This window comes from Emydura macquarii, unplaced genomic scaffold, assembly GCF_026122565.2.
Source record: "Emydura macquarii macquarii isolate MOO-44397 ecotype Brisbane River unplaced genomic scaffold, CSIRO-AGI_Emac_v2 contig_1477, whole genome shotgun sequence".
In the NCBI taxonomy this organism is placed as follows: Eukaryota; Metazoa; Chordata; order Testudines; family Chelidae; genus Emydura; species Emydura macquarii.
In genome coordinates, this window is record NW_027131614.1 from 2102178 (window position 1) to 2127159 (window position 24982).

Here is a 24982-nt window from a genome sequence, read left to right on the forward strand (position 1 = left end):
TTTGGGAAATATGTTTACCCCATGTGTCTAGTCTGTCTGGGTTTAGTTACATTCTAAAACAAACTTCACTCCATTAGCTATCATTTGTAGTGGGGCTGGTAGCACTGCCTATTACTGAGGTTGCCTGACACTTTCCATTATAAGACCCCATAATTTTTGCTAAATTTAAACTGTTTGTGTTGAAATTTTCCATGCAGGGTGTCTGCCCCATGCTGAATTTTTTGGGAAAATTTCAGCTAAGATGTTTCAGCCATTTCCACGAACAAGGCCAGGGAAAAAATATGTTGTTTTGTCCATGTCAAGATATTTTGGCAATCTTTTCTTTGCCAAGCTCTTGCATCTGCTCCTGCTTTAGAGCAGTGACTTGAAATTGGCAGATAGGTGGCCTTTGTGTCAGTGATGTGTCTTTTGAAGTCCCCTTGAAAAATCTGCAGAAATTTAGCCAAGTTATAAAAATTGAAGTGCATATATCCTAAGTAGAGACTATGCACTAAATGAGGCAGGGAAAAAAAAGTAAGGGATGATATAATTAAAGACTATCGTAATGCACATGCACAAGGTGGCTGAACTAAGGTTCCACAGGCAACCTTAATTCTGGAATTTATTAACTTTGGAGTGCTTGACTTTGCAACCTTAATACTGTTTTTAAATGTGGTTGATGTGTAATAGATTTTATGAATGAAGGACAGACTTTCATATTGTTATAGGAACACTTCACATGTGACACTGGGTAATTTATTTAACTTCTCTATGTTTCATTTTTCCCATCCAGAAAAAAACAATTATTTACCTACCACACAGAGTAGTTTTAATAGCGATAAAATGTTCTGAGACCCTTTGATGGAAGCCACTTTACAAAAAACCTAACAATCTGTGAAGTACGGGTTATACTGACATTTGATACGAGTTGTTCTTGCAATACTTGGTTAATCATCTTCACACATTAAATATCAGAAAACCAAAGAAGGCTTTGTCTTCTGAATGATTAAGCCAATATTCCTGAAGTGTTTCACTAGCGAGTAAGGTCAGGTCAACTTACTAACAACACAACCATGGAATAAGGGAAATGAATGCTTCTCAAGCCCCTACAATCATAGATCTTAGCTGAGAACAGATAGAGAAAATGGGGAAAGGAAAGCATAACCATCTCAAAGAAGAAGTGAGAAGTAATGAAAATGACAGGATGCAGCTCAAAAGAACTATAGGGTATTTTAATGGTGTAAATTTTATTATAGGCACCATAGTAGGTGCAGGAATATTTGTGTCTCCCACAGGAGTGCTAAAATATTCCTTACTTAATGTGGGTGTTGCACTAATCATCTGGACTGCTTGTGGAGTAATATCACTGATGGGATCCCTCTGTTATGCAGAGCTCGGGACTTCTCTACCATTATCTGGAGGAGAATACAGTCACATAAAAAGAGCTTTTGGATCCCTACCTGCTTTTATCTTTATCTGGACGTCAATGTTCACCAAACCAGCATCAAATGCTACTCGAGCCTTGTTGTTTGCTGAATACGCTACCCAACCTTTCTATGGCATATGCCCTGCACCAGAGCTGCTAAAGAAATGCTTGGCTTTGGCAGTTCTTTGGTCTCTGGGGATTCTGAATGGCCGAAGTGTAAAAATAGCTACTTGGATTCAAACTGTTTTCACAGTACTGAAGATGATGGCACTATCTGTAATTGCCATAGGTGGCATTGTCCTGCTGGTTAGAGGAAGAAAGGAGAATTTAGCAAGGTTTGAGAATGCATTCAGTTCAGAGATTCCTGATGCTTCACAGACTGCAGAAGCTTTTTTCCAGGGATTATATGCATACGGCGGTTGGTGGTCCCTCAATTACATGGCAGGTATATCTCAGTTTTTTACATTTAATTTTGTGGCCAACATTCTAACATGCTTCAGATAACATTAATAGAGCTTGTCTCTCAATAAGAACAATTTAGTTAGTAAAGACATTTATATTAAGACACTGGCTATATTCAAGGTTGGTGTTTGATTGTGTTCTAAAGGTGCATTGCCCTCTTTCATGCATCTTGTTTGCTTAATGTGCATTTAATGTCTCCAGAACCAGATGCATATTTAAAGAGGACTAATATGGAAAACAAAAGATTTTGTTTAAATCTATATGCAAATAGAATTTGCAGACCTAAAACAGTGATTTTCCTCTCTCTGAATGCTATAGCAATTATTTACAAGAGGGTATGCAGAGCAGAGTGCTGATGTCAAGAGTGAGTGCATTCAGCCACTCAAGGGACATACCAGAAACTTACTAATGCACACCCTTGAATGGCTTATTTTGATGAGTGCATGGACTATTTCATTTTGCATGGCAGTTAAAAAAATACTTTAAAAATATCAATTTTGATTTGTATAAGAGGTAATCATTTTACTGGAAAAATAATTATTAAAGAATAAAGAGCTTAGCTTCAAGACTGAGCGTGATAAGTTTATGGAGGGGATGGTATGATGGGACAGCTTAATTTGGCAATTAACTGATCTTTGACAACAGTACTAGCGATAAATATGCCCAATGGCCTGTGATGGAATGTTAGATGGGTGGATTCTGAGTTACTACAGATAATTCTTTGCGGTTGTCTGGCTGGCGTATCTTGCCCCCATGCTCAGGGTTTAGCTGATCGCCGTATTTGGGGTTGGGAAGGAATTTCCCCCCAAGACAGATTGGCAGGGGCTCTGGTGGTTTTTCACCTTCCTTTGCAGCATGGTGCACGGGTCACTTGCTGGTGGATTTTCTGTACCTTGAACTCTTTAAACCATGATTTAAGGACTTCAGTAATTCAGTAATAGGTTAGAGGTCTATTACAGGAGTGGGTGGGTGAGGTTCTATGGCCTGCGTTGTGCAGGAGGTCAGACTAGATTATCATAATGATCCCTTCTGACCTTAAACTCTATGAGTCTATCAGTAAGAAAAATGTTATAAACATCTTTTCTGTGCCCTTTTTTAATATATTAATTTTTAAATATTAAAGAAGTCCTCCTGGTTTTTGGTTAGTCATTTGGTTATTCCATTTTGTATGTGGTATTTAATAATATGAGCAATTATCGCAAGGTTCCATGATAGCTGCATTATAGGTGTTCATGACAATGTAGCCTGTCATGAACACTGGGACTACTCACATGAATAAGGGTTTTGCAGAATCAAACCATGCACATCAGTTTTTGTCCTTTAGTCTTTAGCATTCCCTGTCACCTTTGTCCTTTCCTATGTGTCAAATGTTAAACAAAACTAAAAGTAACCAAGGGATGGTGGAAAGAAGAACATGAAAAACGAGTTAATGTTTTAAAAAACCACAGTGTCGAAACTGTTACTTCTAGTTTGAGAATATGCTGTAGGCAAAAGCCTTTTTTTTTTTTTTTTTTTTTTTTACCAAAAAAGTTAGTAGAAATTTAATTTAGAAAATTCCATTAGAAGTTTTTTAGCATTACAAAAATCTATACATTTTAACACCAGAAAATGCAATTTTTTTCATACTGTACTAATTTGTTTGGATTCAATTACTACTACTGCAATACAACATATTAGACAACAGTTATAAGCTGGAAATGTGTTCTCTTATTTTTTAACAATGATTTCTACCCATGTCTGTCATGAACCAATGAATTCGATCTAAGATGAATGCCAGGCCTGTTGCTAATGAAACAAACATTGGGAGACAAAAATTAAAATTGGGGGCACCAGGCATTTTGCCCTTCCATAGTTTAAAATATCCAGGGCAATTTCCTACATTTTAGAAGATTTTAAACTAGAGCCTGAATCCTCCGACTGACTGTGCCTGAGATTTGCCCTCAAGATCTTTGAAATCAGTGGAACTATGTGGCTGGCAGAACTTTGTGCAGTATTGGGGTCTAAGATTTTATACAAAAAAAAATCAGGAGAAGGTTTGAGGGTAAAAAAGATAACTTATCCCTCTCCTGCCACTGTCACCAATAGGCCACCTTCACTTCTTTCACCCCTATTTGGTCCTTGTGAGTTGCCTGCTTACATGCTTTTTTGCAGCTCACTTTACTGGGAGTGGACCCTTCTGTCCATGCCCTTTTGACTGAGATGAGAATGAAATGTCTAGATTCCAGAAAGTCTTTACCCTTTAAACCCTTCTTAACAAGGTTGCCTGGGTGGTGCTTATTTCAGAGATGGGACAGGGTGAAATCTGCATACACAGGACAGGTCTTTCAATAAAACAAGATTTATTAAAAATGAATGGTTTTCTCAACATACCCAGATTTACACTTGGGTAGGACTTGGTAAGGCTTTTCAGTTTGTTCACTTTGTGCATTTGACAGCACTTTGTAAATACTGTATTTAAAAGTAGTTACAGGTGTCACCATGTACCTCTGCCAATTTTCATGGTTTCACAGTCAATGTTTCTTTCTCCGCTGTTACCTTATGAAACATTGCCACAAATTTACTCCTTACTCCTATCAAGCTTGCCAGGGAAGCACTCTTTCAAAAGCTATATTGTGAATATGTATGTTTTATTAAATAATTTCCTAAATTATATTTTTTCAGAAGAGATGGTAAACCCTAGTAGAAATATACCCTTGACTGTGATGACTGCGCTTCCTGCAGTGACTTTGTTTTATTTACTGGTAAACATCTCGTACCTGACAGTTCTGACACCTAAGGAAATTATCTCCTCAGGTAAGGATATCTGTCTGTTTGGCTGATGAATCAAAGGAGAGGTAATCATTACAATTATTTATCTGTGTCCTTCCTGTTGGTATCACTTGGGTCCAGCTGAATTCAAGGTTTACATATAGCAAGGCACTGGACTTTCAGTCAGGAGATCTGGCTTCTGTTCTGAGCTCTAAGGATATGTCTACACTGCAACTGGGTGCGAGCCTCCAGTCTGGGCAGAAAGACTTGTGCTAGTGGGGCTCAAGCTAGCACCCTTGAGTTGTGGCTTGGGCCGGGGCTTGAACTCTCAAGCCCAGGGTGGTGGGTGGGCTTGAGACCCTGAGCTCCAGCCTGAGCTGAAATGTCCATACGGCTATTTTAGTGTGCTAGCTTTAGCCCCTATAGTGTGAGTCTGGACTAGGAGGCTTACCTGGGCTGGGAGGCTTGCTTGCAGCTGTAGTGTAGACATGCCCTGACAGAGACTTCCTATGTGATTTTGAGGAAACTCCTTGGGGCTTGTCTATGTATAGAAGTTGCCACAGTTTAATTTAAATCTGTTTTACTAAACTGTTGTTGTAGCCATGTCGGTCCCAGGATATTAGGGAGAAAAGGTGGGTGAGGTAATATCTTTTATTGGACCAACTTCTATTGGTGAAAGAGACAAGGTTTCCAGCTACACAGAGCTCTTCTTCAGGTAAGAAGACCAGGCCTTGTCCCTCCATGCTTTACTCACTACCTTTAATATTAGGACTATACTCTCTACCTCAGAGATGTGTTATGAGGAAAAACTCAGTAATGTTTGTGAGCAACAAGCACCATAGAAAAACCTCTACATAAATAAATAAATGAAACAAAATGGTCTTAATTAACAACAAATGTCCTCGTTCTTTAGGATGCGCTGTACTAAAAGTCCTGTGCAATGGTGCACCTATAGTCTTTCCTCTTCATTTGATTGTAGCTGCTATAGAAAGTCCAGGAAGAACTGTATTCCTCTCTGAGATTGTCCTAACAGTGTGTTTAAGACTGCTTTCCAAATGAGGCTGACCTGTTACTCCTGAAGGGAGGGGCTGACACACTGCATTTGGATGGGGCAGTTATTTTTCCTGGTCTGCAAAAGTAGCTCAGTAATCATGCTGTGGGTGCGATAGATATCACTCAGCAAGTCAGAGCTTCTAATTTACACATTCTTCTGATACTACAGGTTATCTTCTGATAAAGTAGCAAACAACTATAAATCAATTCAAAAACCAAAGAGAGAAATCTGACATTCAAATTTATATACTGAACACCAGATCCTCAGCTGGTGTAAATGGGAGTATGATGTCAATTGAACTGTGCCCATTTACACCAGTTGACGGTCTGTCCCCAAGGTTTTTAGTCCTTCTCTCAAACTTGTCTGTGCATTGCTGCAATTCTCGTGAATACACTAAATGCACTTTTTCTGTGCTGATCAGCTTCTTATGCCATGCACATCACTATAGTATCTGAGCACCTTATGTCCTGTGGTTGGTGACCAAGTAAATAGCAGTTCCTTTGCACTAGCACAGACAGTAGCTGATTTTCAAGAGGTGCTGAGAAGTAGCTCTTCACGTTTCTTTTTGGAATCCTGCCATGGGATAGAGAACTAGAGCATCTGTGCACTGATGAATCAGCTGGCCTGTCCCTGCCCCCACATCCAACCACATAGGGAGCTCCCACTCTCATAGCAGTACATGTCATATAGGGGGTGAACACATTTGTTCTCCCCTTCCTGCCCCAATCCCATCGCCTGCTTCTGCACCCTTGTATACAGTATGATTTTATTATTCATTGCCAGGGAATCCTCCCTACCCTCTAGTTCTTACTCTGACAAAGTAGTTCCATCAGTTCAATAAGACTGTTGGGACACCACACCCACTGTTTTAATGACATTTTGTTTCCTTGCAGTTGCCGTGGCAGTCACTTGGGCTGACAGAGTGATCCCCTCCGTTGCTTGGATCATTCCTCTCTCTGTTGCTGCCTCAATATTTGGTGCCCTCAACAGCAGCGTATTTACATTAGGACGATTAAGTTATGCTGGAAGTCAGTCAGGACACTTGCCTGTTTTAATATCCATGCTTAATGTCCGTTACTGGACTCCGGCCCCGGCCATGATTTTTTCAACCATCATTGCATCCATTTTTATTATCCCCTCCGATCTAATTACTTTAACAAATTACTTTGGATTTTCTGTGTGGCTTATGATTGGACTGACTTGTGCCAGCCTGATTGTACTCCGATACCGGGAACCTAATCTACAGCGACCATACAAGGTAAATGGAAAAAGAGTTAAAATGTGTAACATTTCATCTTGGGTCATGTTTAGCATTGGGAAAAAGTTCCTAAACATCTAGATTATGAATAGCAATTGTAAATGGATAGTTCACAGTTCATTTTTAGATTAAGCTTTGGGTTACTCCTTTTGCTGGCATAACCCCAGGCAAAAGGGGAGATTGTGGCAGCGCATATAATTGTCCTTGCAATATGACAAAGAGTGCTTTTTTATCTTGCATATAATGCACAAAATGACAATTGTCTCTTTTTGTTTCCTCTAAGAGTTTATTTCTTTTACAGGTGTTTTTACCAATTGCATTTGGGATGGTGGCAGTTTCTTTGTTCTTAGTTTTGGCTCCTATAGTCTGGTCTCCCAAGGTGCAGTATATTTACGCTCTTCTCTTTATGGTGGGGGGCCTTCTGGTTTACCTACCTTTTGTACATTTTAAATTACATTTTGATTTTGTTGACAAAATTACTTGTTATTTACAGTTACTTTTGGAAGTTTCTCCTGCTGATGGTAAATATGAGTAACAGCAAATGTTTAAACCCTCTACTGCTGACAGCCAATAGAAGTTCTCTTTTAACTCAAGTTGTTGCAGTCATGAAGTTAAGCATATGCTTAAGACTCTGATTCAGCAAAACACTTAGGCCCATACTTTTAAAGGTATTTGGGCAGTGCTGACTGCATCAATACCTAAATCCCCCCTTTCAAAAAGGATTTAGGCTCTTAAGAGTCTACATACCATGGACTATCAATGAGATTTTGAAAATAAGATTTAGGGCTTGTCTATGTGGTGCATTAGTCCACAGTAGAGGGGTGTAAATTCTAATGGACATTAGTGGGATGTGCACTAACTGGCTGACGTGGACCCTGCAGGCAGGCCTTAAAAGCTCCTTAGTGTTTGTTAACATAGTCTCCTTAGAAATGGAATTTACATGCCTCTACTGCAGACTAACAGTCTAATCAAGCCCTTAGACTCCTAAATCAGCGTGGCCTTGCAACACTGAGTCACGCAGCAACAGCTAACTACTTTTAAAAATCTGAGTTGTAAGCATGTGTTTACATTTAGGATTCTGAATAGTCCCATTGGAATTAAAAATTATACTCTCAGACAAGAAGTAGTCTCACTGGATTTCTCATATTCTTAAAGTTAAATACGTGTCCGAGGGCTTTGCTAAATTGGGATCAGAGCACTCAGCTTCTCACAGGATTAAACCCTATAGGTACAGAGAATCTCTTTCAAAGTGATAAAATCTGTAAAAGCAGGGGAAAGTGTTTATGTTTGCCCACTGTAGCTGTAGTAAATCTGAACTACCCTATTAAGTGTTAATAGTTAACTATTAACATGCCAATATGATCATATACACTTTAGGGTTCCAGTGTAGAGTTAATTGATGTTTTGATTATTTTTGGTATTCTTAAGTACTTTGTATTCTAGAGCTTCTGGGTTTGAAGACTTTGTAGTTTTTTCATCTGTGCTTGTGTGAATTGATAAAAACTTTGAAGAATCTAATCTTCTTGCCCAACACTATTTGTTTTAATCCCAGGAGGAACCCACAAGGAGTGCTTGGCTGTTTTAAAACAATACATACAGATGTACAAATGATATCTTATTAAATATCAGATAAGGCAATAAGAGAGTTGTTTGTATTGTTCAATGAATATAATTTTGGTGTACCAGGTGAAGTCATATTTCATTGGGAAAAAAGGAATACTTTTCTATGATTATTTTTAGACCCCAAGCATATGAGCCCACGAATTACTTTACTCCCATAAATGGGCCGTGATGCACCACAGTCTCCCCTTCTGGTGGAGTGAGGCGGTTGCATTATGAGAGTCCCTGGCTCAGAGTGCTGTAGTTCACAGTGATGATGATGCATCACCTTAGGTGTTGTAGTCCAGTTGGCCCATATGGGAGGATGGGGACGTGAGGAAACCAAAATACAATTCCCATGAGTCACTGCAGGAGGATATCCAAATCAAAATATTTCAATTTTGGGGAGTTTTGATGACCCTCCCTCCCTCAGTATTTTACCATCAAAAGCGGACCCTTCACAAAAAAATAATTTTGTTGAAAACCAAATGATCTATTGAAAAACAGTTTTGACAGAAAAATTTCAAACAGCTCTAGGCAAAACACATACCACAGCATCTGTAAAACCCAGGTTTAACATCCAAAAAGAGGAAAAAAATTCCAACAGCATGGTATAGATAGCTTAAACATTAATGTAGTTACTGAGAAAGCAACATAGCAAAGGCAATAGTCTCTTTTCTGAGTGGTAACACATTTGGGGGCTTTTAGGTCAGTTTTCCATTGAAGGAGAAATCAATGGTGCAGAATCAGGGTATTTTCTTAGGGCTTGCCTACACTATGGGCTCCGCAGCAATCGATGCAGCATGGTTGATTGAGCAGGTCGTGTAGACCTGCTCAACTGATGGGAGATGGGCTCTCTGGTCGACACCATTAGTCCACCTCCCCGAAAGGAGTAAGGCTGCATTGACAGGAGGGTGTGTCCCATCGACGCAGCGCCATAAAGACGCTGCGGTACATCAAGGTATAATACGTCAACGGGAGATACGCAAGCTACATCATGTAGCTTGCATATCTGCAATCGACGGCTGCCACCAGTGTAGACCAGCCCTTAGTACAGCTTGTTCATTTACAGAATGTTCACACCTCGTATTTCTTGGAACAGAGGTGTTCACGAACGACACACAGGCAGTGCCGATTTACAGAAACCTCATCTAAGGTACCACTGCCAATCACCAAGAAGCAGCTGCCTTGGGTTTCTGTCTCACATGGACTTTATTGGAATCTGCTTGCTTAAATATACAGTTCCCCTTTCCTGCCTCATCTGCTGGTTTTACACCTGGGAAACCCCCCTAATCCAAAGCTCCTGACCTAGGGTCACATGGCTACAAACACTCCTTTTGTGCAGCTCCTCTGCAACACAAGGAAACCTCAGAAAACATTTGTTTGCCCATCCAGAGGGTGCTTTAAACCCACACAATCCCCAGAGTGACCATCTGTGTTTGATTATTGCACAGGGTTCCTTTAATTCTTTCTATGGAGAGTTTAATCGTGAGTGCTTATACATGAATGACTCATATCATGCACATTAGCACCTGTTGTCACAATACTTTTCTTTCTTACATAGAAAATTCAATAAAAATATTCCCTAGACTAGAGAAAGCAAAGTAAAATTTACTTTAAGTATTCAAATTCAAGTCCCACATGAAAGAGGCAGTTGTCAGCATTTTCTGAAAGAAGCTGAGATCTCTGTCTTCCTTGGGCCTCTACCCTCATACCTGATCTCACTAAGGAGATAAAAGACCATGTGTACCTAGAAAATCTAGAAGATTAAACAAGAAGCACACAAACAAATCTGAGCAGGAAAGAAAAAAGATCTATCCCCTGAATATCTGAGAAACTGGGGAAAACAAAATCATTACTTACTTCAGATAAATAGCATTACCTGTTCTTAAAATCAAATGTAATCTTTTAAAATCAGGAAATAATGTTACATTTTTCTATGTTTGGGAGGTTAACCCTAATGTTTGAGATATACAACAGCCATGTTGTCTTTGTCCACCACTGTGCACAAAGACGTTACCACTGACCATTAGGCTTCAGATGACACTGCAGAGATGTCATATCTCCTACTGAATGTTTCACGTGCATCTGCTTCTCTGAATGAACAGGCCCTGTCATTAGACACTTAATTATTAAGTATTATTTCTACAATATCACACGTGCATGGAGTTTTATATTTATATATGAGATATGATTCTTGCCTCATAGAAAAAATTAAGCTTACTTTTCCGTTCAAGCAAAATTCCCTTTTACTTGGATATGACAGGCCTGCTTGGACCTAGTGCAGAAACAAACAGGGTCTCAATAGCAACCTTTCTATTAGAAGGGCTCTCACTATGTTATTGAACACTTCAAGTAACACTGTTTCCTGGATTTTCCTCGTGTGTGTCAAGATACAATAGAACAGGATAAGGATATATAATCTAAATGAATTTTAGTTCTTGCAGAATGGAGTGATTTGTATATTTTTAGTTTTCATCTTCCATTCATTGTTTAATTAAGAGACTAAGTTCTGACACCATAGGGGACCAATATAATAACAACAGCATATCAGTTTAGTAGCTCAATCCATTGAAACAATGGGAACAACAGGTACTCATCGCTTTTGACAATCAGGACTCTTTTTAGGCACCTAAAGATGGATTTAGGAGTCTAAGATTAGGCATACATTTTAAAAAATCTTGGCCATACTTTTTAATAGTGGCAGTAAATTTACTGATGACTTCATAATAGCTAGATAGTAAATTTACTCTCATTATTATAAACTATGTCTTTGCAATGGTTTCCGTGTTCCCTGTTGTTAAAACAAAACAGGTTCTCCTAGTGAAACCAGTAAAACCAAAGATGGCTTCTTTGGGATTCTTTGCTGAATCATATGGCTGTAACTAACAACTCCTTTTGCAGAATTCCTTACTTTGCTTCAGGTGTTAGTGACAAACATCTGCTCTTGCCAAGGAAATACTGAACCCTATACAGGGTCTGAATAAGGAATAAAAAAAGGTTATTTTCAGCTAGATTATATATAGTTTGTTACTGGGGTATATTCAGACCATACACATTCTAGTAATAATTTGGGATTTCAAACCTTTTGAAGAGCATTTCAGAACATATTTAAGTGAATAGATTTTAGGTGTGTATGTGTTTGTGTGCAGTATAGCTGTGTCTTTAATAAGTTTTTATTTTACTCTTAAATAGTTCTCACCAGTGCATCCACTAGATGGCTCCATCCTAACATATCTGTCATTACAGGATGTGTTGGATTACAGAATGTGACATTACCTAAGAGAAATAGCTTTACATAGTATCCTATTACAAAACTTTACACTCAGTTCTCCATCAGATAAAAAAATTTGAAGCCAGAATGAGATAGAATTGGCTCTGTGCAAAGCTACTTAAAATACAAGGAACTGTTTGCTCAATCTAGAAACCATTCAAAGTGGTCTTTGAATAATTTAACTGTGTGCTGACAGAGGCCAAAAATGAAAATGTACGCAGAAAGGCCCCCACTGTTTCCTTATGTAAAGCCCAATGTGTGCACAAGGAGAGGGCATGAGGCATGGGTAGCAGATTTTCAGACATTGTAGGAAGAAAAAATCTCATACAACTAAGAGGTGAGAGAAATCTGTTTGAGGGTAGTGGGACCTGCTGCTGCTTAACAATAAGACAGGAACAAACAATTTCATTCAATGGCAGGCACTAACAGAAGAGTATTTGCTTTCTTATTATTTAATAAAAAAATGTATTTCACTGGCTCATCTAAACTTTATTTGGGGTAATTTTTATTTTAAGGATTGAACCCTGGTGAATATTAAAGGAAAACAAGCATGACCTTGTGGTCAAAGCACTGATGTGGCAGTTTTAAAATGTGGGTTTAGTGCCTGGCTGCGCTACAGACTTCCAGTGTGTCTTTGGGGAAGTCACTTATTTAACTCTGTGCCTCAAATCGCCATCTGTAAATTGGGGCACTGTAAGAAGAAAGAAAAATAATGTTTATGAGGTGCTTTGATGCTATGTCAATGAGAGCCATATAAGTACAAAAATGGAGGTTAAGGCCACGGCTCACCAAGACACTCATGCATATGTGTAATTTTAACATATAAACAGATCTTTCGTAGTCAATGGAGATATTCCTGTGCTTAGATCTTATATGCCTACTTAAATAGCTTAATGAACAGGGAACTAAGCAATTAGATATGCCACCCAGTCTTCTTTCTGGGTGACCATATCATGTATCAGTTAGCATTACAAGCATGAGCCTGGAAGCTGACTGATTTCAACTACCTAAGAAGTACAATACTCATTCTGAAATGCTGTGCCTGAAGTTTATTATTGCTAGTATGAAATAGAAAGCAGACATAAATATAAACGCTTCACCTTCCTGGGCATTCTCAATGCTAGAATCAATTATTGATAGACCTGTGTGTGACTCTCATCACTAACCTCAGCATCCACATAGCCCTAGTACTATAACCACTGCACACCAGGTCCTTCTAATCTAATTGTTGTGTTTTTTACCATCTTTTATTCTGTATTGTCTTACATACTGATCTCGACACTGATTCTGTATAGGTGGATACCTGTGACCATAATAGAATCTGTTGTAGTTGCAAGGTCAGAGCCTTAGATTGTAAATTATTTCTGAGATGGATGTTGTATTTTATTTCTCTTTAGAGCACCATATGGTACTGTAATACTAATAAAAATAGATTTTCATTCACATGTGTCTAATGGGACCAATAATACTTCTCTTCATTGAGACTGCAGGAAACTGCAGCCCACTGATACGTCCATGAAAGGTCTAACAAGAGATTGAGGCTTCTGAGAAGAACAACTGAAGTTATCACTCCCACCTTTGCTTCTTTCAAGATCTCCTGTAAGGTTGCCCCGCATTTCCTGTTATAAGATCTTGCTTTCAGTTGTTTGTAACTTTGCCAAACTTGAACTGTTTGGGCTAAAATTTTCCATGCCAGCTATCTGCTTCAGCCTTATTTATTTATTTTTTTTTTTTGGAAAGCATCAGCCAAAATGGTTCAGTTTTTTCCAAGGATGATACTAGGGATAAAAATACATTGTTTTGCAATGTTAAAAAATTCTGGTAACCTTTTCTTTGAGATGCTCTAGCTCCCCTTTGTTTTGGGGCAGGTACTTAAATTTGGCATCTAGGAGCTGGTTCACACTGACCGCGCGATTCGGCGGCAGTTGACGGGAGTTACGCAAACTACGCAGAGTCGTTTGCGTAACTGACATCGACTGCTCAGCTTCCCTTCTGCGCGCTGTTCACACTGCACTGAGCCTACGGGAACAGCGTTCCCATTGACTCAGCGCTATGCTACTTGAGGGAGTGGACTTACTCAGTCGACTTCCTGATCAATTGAGCGGGTCTCACTGACCGCTCAATCGATCCTGAAAGATCGATCTGGCGGCGGTGATTTTGCCGCCATCAGTGTAAACGTAGCCTGGGTGTCCTTTGTGTCAGAAAAGTGTCTTTTGCTGTGCCTGTAAAAATCCACCCAAATTTGGCCAAGCTATAAGCCTTTGAAAAATCTCAGTTTGCACATGCTGAATAGAGACTTCTTAGAATTCTTTAGCTAAAATCTCAGAAGTCTCTGCTCAGTGAGCACGCTCCATCCCCTCACTACTGCTAACTGGAGCTGGGCAAAATTCTTCAGCTGAAACATATTTTTTGGACAAAAATGCAGATGTAGTGACACTGAAATATTTTGCAAATTCATTTAGGTTATGCAGAATTGTTCATGTAAAAAGAAATCAGAAAAAGATTAAATATTTCATTTAGGATTTTTTTTAAAGTGAAATGTTTCCATTTTTCAGTTCAAAAGGACTTTTGTTCTGAAATGTCCTTCAATTTTATTTTCAAAATTAAAAAACATGTAAAAGCCCAGAAACAACATCCCCCAACTTTTTGGAATTGTGAGCAAATTGAAAAATCCATTGTCTTCACGGCTTTAGTGCTGACCACATTGCACATCAAACATCCCTGGGGTGAGACCCAGTACAGGAACTGAGAGCAGGAAGATAATAGCTCCTATGCTCCTTGTGTTTCTCCCAACCTCAAATACAGATGGGGAAAGAGCTGGTTCGAGAGGAATATTCCTCAGGGAATTCTGCACCACGGCACAATGCAGAATTTGCACAGAATTAATGTTCTGTGCAGAATTTCATTTTTCCTCCACAGAATTGGCACTGCAGAGCTGCTGGCCACCTCTGGGGGACATTGGCCCCATCAGAGCTCGCAGTGTGCCTGTGTGGGAGGCACGGGTGGGCTGTAGTTCCTGGCATGTCCTGAATGAAGGAGGTGGTACATGGGCTGTGGCCCTGCAGTGAGCGGAACACCCAGCCTGGTGGTCATGGAGACCGTATGGTTCTGCATAATCTTGTTGCCAGGTCTGATCCTCATCTGCCTGGAGACAGGAGCGAGCCTGGGAGACCTGGCTCTCACAAAGGATGAGGAAAGGTGGGGCTGCACCACATCTTCCTGCAGCAGAGCAACATGGGGGAGCACATAGGGTCACATGCCCCTCCAGATTTCTGCCAGGGTTTTCTGGTCCTGCTCAGTCACATGCTGAAGCTGTGCCCCCCTCCCTGGATGGCAGCTGCCAGAGCCAGTGAGCTGCGCCCCATGGGGAGAGGCAGGAACAACAGCTTGGAGCTGCAGGGAGGGGCTGCTGCTTTCCAGGATGGGAGACTGAGGGTAAGGGGGGCATTCTGGAGGGGACATGACTCGAGCTGTTCCGGGGGCAGATGACCCTTTAAATTGTGCCCCCCATTATCAACAGGTATGGATCGTCTCTGCCTGGTGGGACAGTAACAAAGCTGTGCGAAGTGGAGCTTGCGGCTGGGCTCTGGGGTGTGTGGGCATCTGGGCTGGGGGCACCCCATGGCTGGGCTTTGCGGGGAGTGGGTGAGGGTGTTTAGTGCCATGGCTGGGCTCTAGGAGGGAGGGGATGTAGGTGTCTGGTTTGAGGGGGAGCCCGTGCAGCTCCCTCCAGCATCCACCAAATGTAGCCCCCTGCTCCAACTCCCTCACCTCCCAGCAGTGTCCTTTATTTGGGAACTTGAAATATGGTAACTATGGGGAGAAAAAATGAGAATAATCTAAAAGACCAGAGGGGCAGAGTTTTCCCCAACATGTGCCCACCTGGCACATGTGTCAGTCCCAGACGGAGGCGCTCGACAAAAGCATAACAGAGAAACAGGAACTGAATTATCATAAGGGTTTGTTTAACTCTCTACTCCTGGGAGAATCTTTTTTGTTCTCTATATTGTTACGACATACTTGCTGACAGGTACTTTGAAATAAATTACCAAAATAATTGAAACCGGCGTGATTATATTGTGTTATTTTGTCCAAAAAAATACACAGAATTTTGCTGAATTTTAATTTTTTGGCATAGAATTTCCCCAGCAGTAGAGGAAGGAAAGGAGTCAATTGGGAAAAGGAGCCTTTTGAGGCTGGGACCGGACCAGTGGTGGTGGTGGTGGGTGACTGGGACTCAGAGCCAGTGGGGGGGGGGGGGGGGGGGGGGGGGGGGGGGGTTGAAATTGACCGAGCAAGGAAACCAGTGGGAATGGGAGAGACTGAAACTGGATGAGAAACCTAGGGACAGGAATTAGGAGTCTGTTGAGGGTGGGTAGGTAATGGGGTAGGGACGGACATCTGCAGAGGAAGGGAGAGACATATTGGACGAGGAGCTGGGAGGAAGGAACTGGGACTGGCTTGGCAAGGAGACTGAGGACATGGAGTTGGGGCAGGGTGAGAACATAGGAACTCTCTGGCAGAGGGATGGAGAAAATCCAATTCTCCAGGACAGCATTCAATTAACCATGAGATTATCCCAGAGGTGGTGCTAGCCCATTGGGGGCCCTAAACAGGAATATTTTTGCCCCTGCCTCCCCCCCAACACATAATAAAAAGCAAATAAGGGGCCCCCTTGATCTGTTCGGGGCCCTAAGCAATTGCTTAGTCTGCTTATGCCTAGCACTGGCTCTGGACCATACTTTATCTTCCTACATTCCCTTGCCTCATTCACTGCACACCTTTCACCTTCTCTAACAAATGAAGCAGGGGTCCTATAGACAACAGTCTCCTTCACAACACAGCTCTAATTCATCCCCAGAGCACTGTTTATCCAGTGTTCCGAATATGGCATGGATCCTGTGTGAAAAAAATAGTGTGGACTCATGTAATAAAAAACTATCATACTGCATATGCACAAGGGAGTTGAATTAAGGTTGCACAAGCCACCTTAGTTCTGGCATTTCGTAACTTTTGCTTGACTTCACAAATTTTATAATATTCTTTTAATGTAGTTCTTGTAAGTAATATGTATATTATGTGTGTACAGGGAAATGGTCTATTATGCTAAAATACAAGGAAACAAATACTGTAGAAGTCTTATTCTCCTAGGCTCATTTTATGTTTCCCAGTACTCAACACAAAGAATGAAATTAAAATTGATAACCTTTTATTAACTACTATGGCTAAGAAGTATTTCCTTTTTTATATTATAGCATTTGTTCAATGACATTAACTGGGCTCAATGAACTCTTTCATACTTCAATTTACTCCCCACAAGTGCAACTGTTTCAGCACTCTGGACATGGCCAGCCCAAAATAGCACAAACAAGTATCTGTACTTTCTTTTTGTCTGTTTACTTTTAGCCTGTACTGCGTATCTATGGAACGCAGCTTTGCAACAATCATCCTCACAAGAACTTTGGCCATGAACTTCCATCATTCCATTGGAATAGGTGTTCCCACATCAAGAAAGCATTTGATTAGCACCATAGTTTGATTTGCTTATTTATTACAATTTCACACTTTTTTATTTAACTTTGATTTTGCAAATATTCTGAAACCCATACATGCTTCAGTAAAAAATCTTCAGACCAATGGGCTTAAATGTTGGTGCTTGATTTCCAATCTTATTCTGTCCACATTTTGCAATATGTAATTTCTCCCCTTGCATTTGTATCTGTGGCTGCATTGCTTATTTTCTGCAAACATCACCATTAACAAATAAAGGCTAACAAAACTGTAAGCAAAGTTTAAAAAAAATTGTGTCACAATAGCACCCAGTCTGTGCTAGATGCTCTCCAAACAATAACACACAATTTAAGCTGAAAAGCAAGAATCGTAGGGTGGGGAAGCGGGATAAAACATACAACCAATTTGTCTTTAGATAAATATATATGTTATCCTCCCAACTAGCTGTCTACCTGGCTATTGGTTGTTACGCCTGTAAGACGTTAACCAACTAATAAGATATTGTAGTACATCTTTGCACTTTTAAGTAAGTGTGGGGATTTTTACTTGCATACATGAGTTTCCTTTGTATGCAGGGGAGGAAATATAAAGAGGCAGCTTTGGGTTAGCTATGGGACTGGATCCCAGAAGATCTGATTTCTGTTCTTGTCTCTAACACGTACTGTGTGTGTGACCTTAGGAAAATCATCCAGTCTTTCTGTATTTATATATATATGTATATGTACATCTATCTATCTATCTAGATAGATAGATAGGCAGACAGACACCCCGAACCTGGACCAGATGTAATCAGAATTACCTGGACTTTTTGTTCTAGATCTATATTTCTGAAAACAAATGGAGATTATCCTCTATCTTAAGTAGTAGGAACATCTAATTCAATTTTGAAATTCTGAAAGTCAAGTCCTCTGTGTATTTGGAATAGGAAGGTTTGAATTCTAACCTTGCTTCCTCAGAACTTCAGAGTGACCAGGGTATGCAGCATAGTAATTGACATGTCTTAGATTGCTCTGGATTTATTTAAGTAATATTACCCACCTCCTAGAGGGGTTGTGAGGCTTACTGTATTAATGTTCTCAAGCTCTGCAAGATCCTTGGGGAAAAGGCACTATATGAATGCAACATGATCATCTACTCTGGTTTTGCAACTGCCCTCAGAGGGCTTGTGGTCACTCTTTGGACTTACTTGATTTAGCTCGTGTGAAGATTGCAATTTTCCTCCTTCGCAAAAGAGGCTGAAATTCTCCTGAATATTTAGCTCTTGAATAGCCATGAAAAAATTGTGAGAGTGGCTGAATTTCTAGGATGTTATTTTGCTGGGCAAAACTTAAATTAATTGAACTACTCCATTTCAGTTTAATATTTTTCCCCCCAAGGGAAGAATGCACAACTTCTATTCCTGTTGCTATTACTTCTGAGTCCCTTTGTGTAATAACAAAGCTGTGGCATTTTCCACACATTCTAGCAGAATTCTCTGTAAAATTAATTCCTATCAGTGTCTCAAGGTTTCCCTTCTAGCTCTTTTTGTGAGTTCTCCCATTTCAAAATCATCTAATCATTTCACACAGTAGTCTTGAGCCCTTTCTAAGCCAAAAATGGTTATGGGCTCATTCTGAATTTATTTCTGAAAACTACTGAAGATAGACAAGACATCTGCCAAAACATGTCAGTTAAATTTTATCATTTTTCTTCCATGCCTTGTAAAGTCTGCCTTCCTTATCTGCAGTTTATCCTTATTGCAATGTCAATGGTTGGATTAGTTTGGCAGAACAGCCCACACCAGTGCTTGTAAATATTCATGAGAAACCGTAACATGTAAAGAGGCATAATCAAATTGTGGTCTTGGGATTTTTCTCAGAGTTCTTATTCCCAACACCAGAAGTTTCCATATAATCGGTTGTCCGAAGCTGCATCTTGTAGCATGTACTACTTGCCACTCCTGTTTACTACCATGTTTTCAAATTTTCTGCATCTGAGCTGCACTCCCCACAATTTAAAAGTCTCCTCCACTTCAGAGAATGGAGAGGAGCACAGTCTCGGCAGTTAGGCTGAGATGGTGAGGGCTGGCTCCTTCAGAAGTTCCACCATGGGAGCTCTGTAGAGACTGGGCAGGGGGAAGCTGGAAGTGGAGCTGGAGTAGGGCCACTCTGAGAAGAATTAATTCCCTCTCCTTAGGTCCAAAAGCCATACTGGTGAAAGTTAATACCAACTGGGCCCCCATTAACTTGTTTCAATCCCAGCACTGTAGGCACTGAAACACCCCCAAAACAAAGGCTTCAGGTCACAGGCAGAAAGGGAGACCATGACATCTTCAGGAGATATGCTGCTATGGAAGCAGGAGGACAGAGGGACCAAGATAGAGACAAGTGCCCCTGTGTAGGTGGATCTGGTCTACTACATATTCCCTAAGATCTGTACAGATCTTTGGGGATCCCTGGGTTGGGAGAGGTGAACCCTTTGACCATATTATGATCCCCAGTGGAATGTAGGAACTTGTTGCGTTTCCATTTACCTCCTTGTAATAAATATTGCAAGGGACAATTTGGCTTCATAGGGTTAGTGAGAGGAACTCTGGTTCCACTTGTTTTTCTAATACCATCTAGGTGTTTTCATGCAGACTTCTTTAGGACTTTTCTTATATCAAGTTGTCCCTATTTGTTTTCAGTGAAGGAACTATTAGATTTCTTCCTTGCTTAATAGTAACTTTATCACAGCCTTTTAAATGCTTTGGCATACTGACTGGAAGATGATTTTGGCAATAGTCACCATGATTGTAATCTAGCTTTGTTAGCACATGTATGGGTGGAAGATAGGAGCCTTCATGTAGTCCACTCTATTAAGTAAGAAATCATGACTAATGCCATCAGCTTGGTGATTGAACATTGATCAACCATCTCCCAGTCTTCAGAGCACCAACTCTTCAGGGCCATGTAACATACCAGATAGGTTCTGGAACAAGGATCCTCCAACTTAGCATTGAGGGACTTTCCCAGGTAAAGTGTGAGTATCTTGCAAATATGTTGAAGATGCACAACACTGGCATCTTTACGCTTCAAGAAACCCATGTCTCCATTGACCAACAGAGTAGCCGCTACCGTATTCATCGTTACAACCTCACGACTAGCCACTACCATTCGAAATATGGCCTGGCCACATACATGAAGAACACCATCACAGATTTTGACATCTTCCCCCCAACTGAAAAAGAAGTCATCTACACCACCACCCTCAGAATAGGGGAGCTGCATATCACCAATGTCTATAGAGCCCCTAATTCAAAATGGCTGAAGCCAATGTTCCCAAGTGCACCAGTCCTGACCTTGTACATTGGTGGCTTTAACAGCCACCACACTATGTGAGGCTATGAAGTAAATGAGGCCAATGGTGAAGACCTCAGAGACTGGATGTCCGCTGAAGATTTGCAATTGGTGCTCGATCCGAAACAGCAAGCTACTTTCCACTCTGCTTACTGGCAAAGTGATTACAACCTAGACCTTATCATTGTTTCCAAAGATCAAAGCGGGAGTATGCGTCATGCATTCCACAGAATACTTCTCAACTTCCCCAACAGCCAACACATGCCCATCATCACCCATGTCGGTATCGAAATCCCTGTGATTTTGTCAAAATGATTCCTATGGTGGAACCTGGCCAGAGTTGATTGGGACTGCTATAGGGAAGCTGTTGAAAAAGTGGTGATCTGAATCCCCACGACACCAGATTATAACCGGTTTGTTGACCTCCTTACTGCTGCTGCCAAGAAGAGTGTCCCCTGAGGCTTCCAGGAAGAACACACTCCCTGCTGTGCAAAAAAGACCTAGGACCTGCACTGGCAGTACAACCAGTTGGGCAATCCACAGGTTGCAAAGGCCCTGGTAGAGTCTCTAGACTCAGCCAGACACCAGCGATGGATTGAATGTGTTGGTCTGAATTTCACACACTCTAGTCGCCATGCCTGGGCCTTACTACGACATCTCAGAGCCACTAATCTGATGGAATATCGGACCTCAAAAGTCCATTTCAAATCCATAGCTTCCAAATTGGTGGAGAGCACAAAAGGACCACTAAAAAAAAAAACCCTTATGAGAAATCTATCAGCTACATTAGACAATGACCTAAGCTGCTCCACAAGACCCCATTGCCATCAGAACAGATGAAGTTGAAAGAAGGTTTAGCCGCAATGAAGAAAGGGAAGGCGGCTGGTGGAGATGGTATTCCCCCTGGAATTTCTTCATCAGCTAGGTCCCAGGCTGATGAAACTATACACCAAAACTATGGAATCCGTATGCATCACAAAAGCCTGATGAGAGGCAATAGGCATTGACGTACTTAAACTGGCCGACCAACGATCCCAGAAGTTATAGGCCAATATCACTCCTGTGTACTACCTATAGACTCCTGTAACATATCATCCTCCAGAGAATCAGTCCCCTTGTCGAGTCAGTGATCCCTGAAGAAAAAGCAGGATTCCAGCCTGAACGCAGTTGTTACGACCAAGTTCTGGCCCTTGTAACGTACATCAAGGCTGAATTCCAGAGGAAATCTAAGGCCAGCGCAGCCTTTGTAGACCTGTCATTGGCCTACAACACAGTCTGTATTAAAGACTTAGTGCTGAAGTTCTCAATCATCATCCCCTGCAACAAAACACTACATCTGCTATGGACAATGCTGAGCAATAGTCAGTTCACTCTGGTTCCTCAACAATGGACTGCCACAAGGCTCAGTACTTGCGCCAAGGCTATTCAATGTTTACATGAGCGACATACCTCCAACTAAGTCATGCAAATTTGCGTATGATCATGCCCTGGCAATGTAAGTAGCCACATTCAGTGACATCGAGTCCACCTTGAACGGGGACCTAAACACCATGGAGGAATATTTCCAGAAATAGAGGCTCAAGCCAAATCCTCACAAAACAACAGGAATGCTTGACAACAGAAACACTAAGCGCACCCTGAAAGTGACCGTCTCTGGCAACTCTGTGGCATGACCCCACTTTGACCTATCTTGGATTGAAGCTGGATCACACGCTAACTGTCCACAACCATCTGAAGAAGGTGGCTGCCAAGATGAAGACAATGGTCAAACTGGTCCAGAAACTGCCAAGCATAAGCAGGGGGGCATCAGCATCAGTGCCATGGACACCAGTAATTGCCCTGGTGAACTCTGTAGCTGAGTACTGTGCACCGGTATGGACCAGAAGTAGCCATACTTGACTTGTTGATGTCCAACTGAACACTGCAATCTGGTACATCACTAGACCCTTCAAGTTAAACCCAACACTTTGACTGCCGGTGCTGTCGCAAATCTCCCCCATCCATTTGCCATGATGCCGCAGGTCTTTGGGAATTCCAGAGTGTAGAAGCGATCGGCATGGGCCAGCTGGGGCGTTGCAACCCTTCCTCGGTCCCAGGCTCGGAGGAAGGCCACAGCGCCTCTGCTGAGAGGAATTAGCAGCCGGTTTAGGAGTCTATAGCCCCGACCTTCCCACGGGCGGGCTGTTTACGCAGTCAATTGCCCCGGCCCTGAGGTGGGGCGGGCAAGCAAGCAGTCGATTGCCCTGGCCCTCAGGCGGGGCGTGCAAGCAAGCAGTCGATTGCCCTGGCCCTCAGGCGGGGCGCGCAAGCAAGCAGTCGATTGCCCCGGCCCTCAGGCGGGGCGCGCAAGCAAGCAGTCGATTGCCCCGGCCCTCAGGCGGGGCGCGCAAGCAAGCAGTGGCTCAGCTGTCAGTAGCGATAAGGGAGAGCACGTTCGCCCGGGGTGGCTAGGGAAGGGGGGAGGGGGACGCAGGCCCACCCGTCTCCACTGCGTCCCAGCCCAGAGCCCCATCAGTGGCAAAGGCGTTTGCCACTGAGTCAGCAGGGCTCCCGCCGCAACACGCTGATGGAAGGGTTTCGCTCTGAACTCAGCCACTGGCTATGGCCATCCCTGGGCCACTTCCTCCCACCCAATCCTGGAGTACCTGCATCCACGTGTCCCCCTCGGGGTCGCGGGTGGAGATGGTGAGCCAGCATCCGGTCAATCCCTTGCCGTTGACTGGCGGCAGGTCCAGGAATACCTGAGGATCGTCAGCGAGGGGTAACTCCTCCAGGTCTCAGGGTCCCAGGGGTTCCTCCAGTCTGGTAGGGCCAGTCCATGCCGGTGGGTCCTCCACGTCAGGCAGCTCTTCCAGGTCAGGGCCAGCCTCCAGGGGTTTTTCCCATCTAGCGGGCGGGGTTAGCTTTTCCCAGCTAGGAGGGTCCGGCGGCCCTTCCCAGTTAACAGAGTCCGGGGGCCCTCTCCAGTTCTCCAGGCCGGGTGACCCTACTCAGTCCACAGGGTCAGGCAGTCACTCGGGTCGGGCAGATCCAGCCAGGGTTGGAGGCTCCGGTCGGCAGGGCCTAGGCTGAAGCCTCCATGAAAATACGTCTGCCTCCTGCGGCAGCCGTCTCCCCACTGAGCTGCTGGGCCTGTCTTTTATACTGCCAGCCCTAGGCCTGGCTCCACCCCTCTGCTTCCGAGTGACTGGGCCTGCAGGGGCTGGTTCTGTCCACCGGGGACAGAGCGACCCTTCCTCGGTCCCAAGCTCCGAAGAAGGCCACAGCGCCTTGCTACACAGAGGATAATGGAAAACGAACATCTTCTATCCACCAGGAACTTAACGACGTCCCTCACCACTGCTTGAAGTCACATAAGCCCTTTTGGACCCACACCTTTAATGATGCAGTTTCAACCCTGATGAAGCTTGGAAAGCCGAATAGAGTTTACAAGAAGTTACAAATAAACACATAAAAGACCTGACACAGAAGATCCCTGGCTTCAATCTCCCACAAAGCATATGGGCAACCCTAAAATGCATCCGCACAAACCATGGCAGATGCAGATACTTGCTGAACAAATGGAAAATTAGACTCTCCAGTGTGCAACTGTGGTCACCTAGAACAGACCATGGAACATAAAACAACTCAATGCCCAATTCACAAATACAAAGGAAGCATCACAGCAATACATTCTGCTATTCCAGACACAATTATCTGGCTTAACCATCTGAATGTAAAATTATAGTGGTTACTCTATGTTTACATCAGCCATATGAAGAAGCAGCACATGTATGATCGATTCATCCATCAATCCACAAAGATAAGCTTGGCCATTCTCTGACTCTCTTTTAAAAAGATGAAGCTAGGGTCCTAAGTCCATATTTCAGTGTCCAGTGTGTGACCTTATTTTCTAAAGTGGTGGGCACCCAGCAGCTCGCACTGAAGTCACTTTAGAAAATCAGGTATTTGGGTGCCTAAATGTGCACATAAGGGCCTAATTTTAGGTACTTTTATTTTGTTTTCTTGTTTTAAATCTTGGTCTGTGTGTAATATAGATAAACAAGTTCACCCACTTCAACAATAGTTTAAGTAAACTAACAACTTAGAGAATTTACATACAAAATAATTAGCCACAACTTGAACTTCTTGAAGTGTGCAACAAATGAAAGAAGACAAAAATCAGGCAGTGTATGTTTCAAGATCAGCTACTTCCAGCAATAACTATTCAATTCCATTACATGTGTCTGGTGTCCTTTTCAGAACTTTCTATAAAATCACGTTAAAACACAGACAAAAAATAATGGAAACAACAAGAAATCCAAACACACACCTTCTTCCCTTCCCTGCCCCCAACTCTAAAAATTAGGACATG

The 24982-nt window shown here is 42.1% G+C and overlaps 2 protein-coding genes across 4 annotated transcripts in view; one reads left to right on the plus strand and one right to left on the minus strand.

Moving 5' to 3' along the window:
• The window catches only part of LRRCC1 (leucine rich repeat and coiled-coil centrosomal protein 1), a 65948-nt gene that overhangs the window by 40694 nt on the left and 272 nt on the right, over positions 1-24982 (minus strand). The gene's annotated exons all lie outside the window — the stretch shown is intronic.
• On the plus strand, positions 1068-13538 carry SLC7A13 (solute carrier family 7 member 13). Of its 3 annotated transcripts, none has more exons than XM_067553533.1 (5): positions 1068-1850; positions 4529-4660; positions 6563-6927; positions 7229-7306; positions 13291-13538. In XM_067553533.1, the coding sequence occupies exons 1-5, from the start codon at positions 1124-1126 to the stop codon at positions 13306-13308; spliced, it is 1320 nt and encodes a 439-aa protein (XP_067409634.1). In that variant the 5' UTR covers positions 1068-1123; the 3' UTR covers positions 13309-13538. The 3 variants fall into 3 exon arrangements, with proteins under 3 accessions (XP_067409634.1, XP_067409633.1, XP_067409632.1); XM_067553532.1 differs by having other exon boundaries at positions 8480-13537; XM_067553531.1 differs by having other exon boundaries at positions 7229-13533.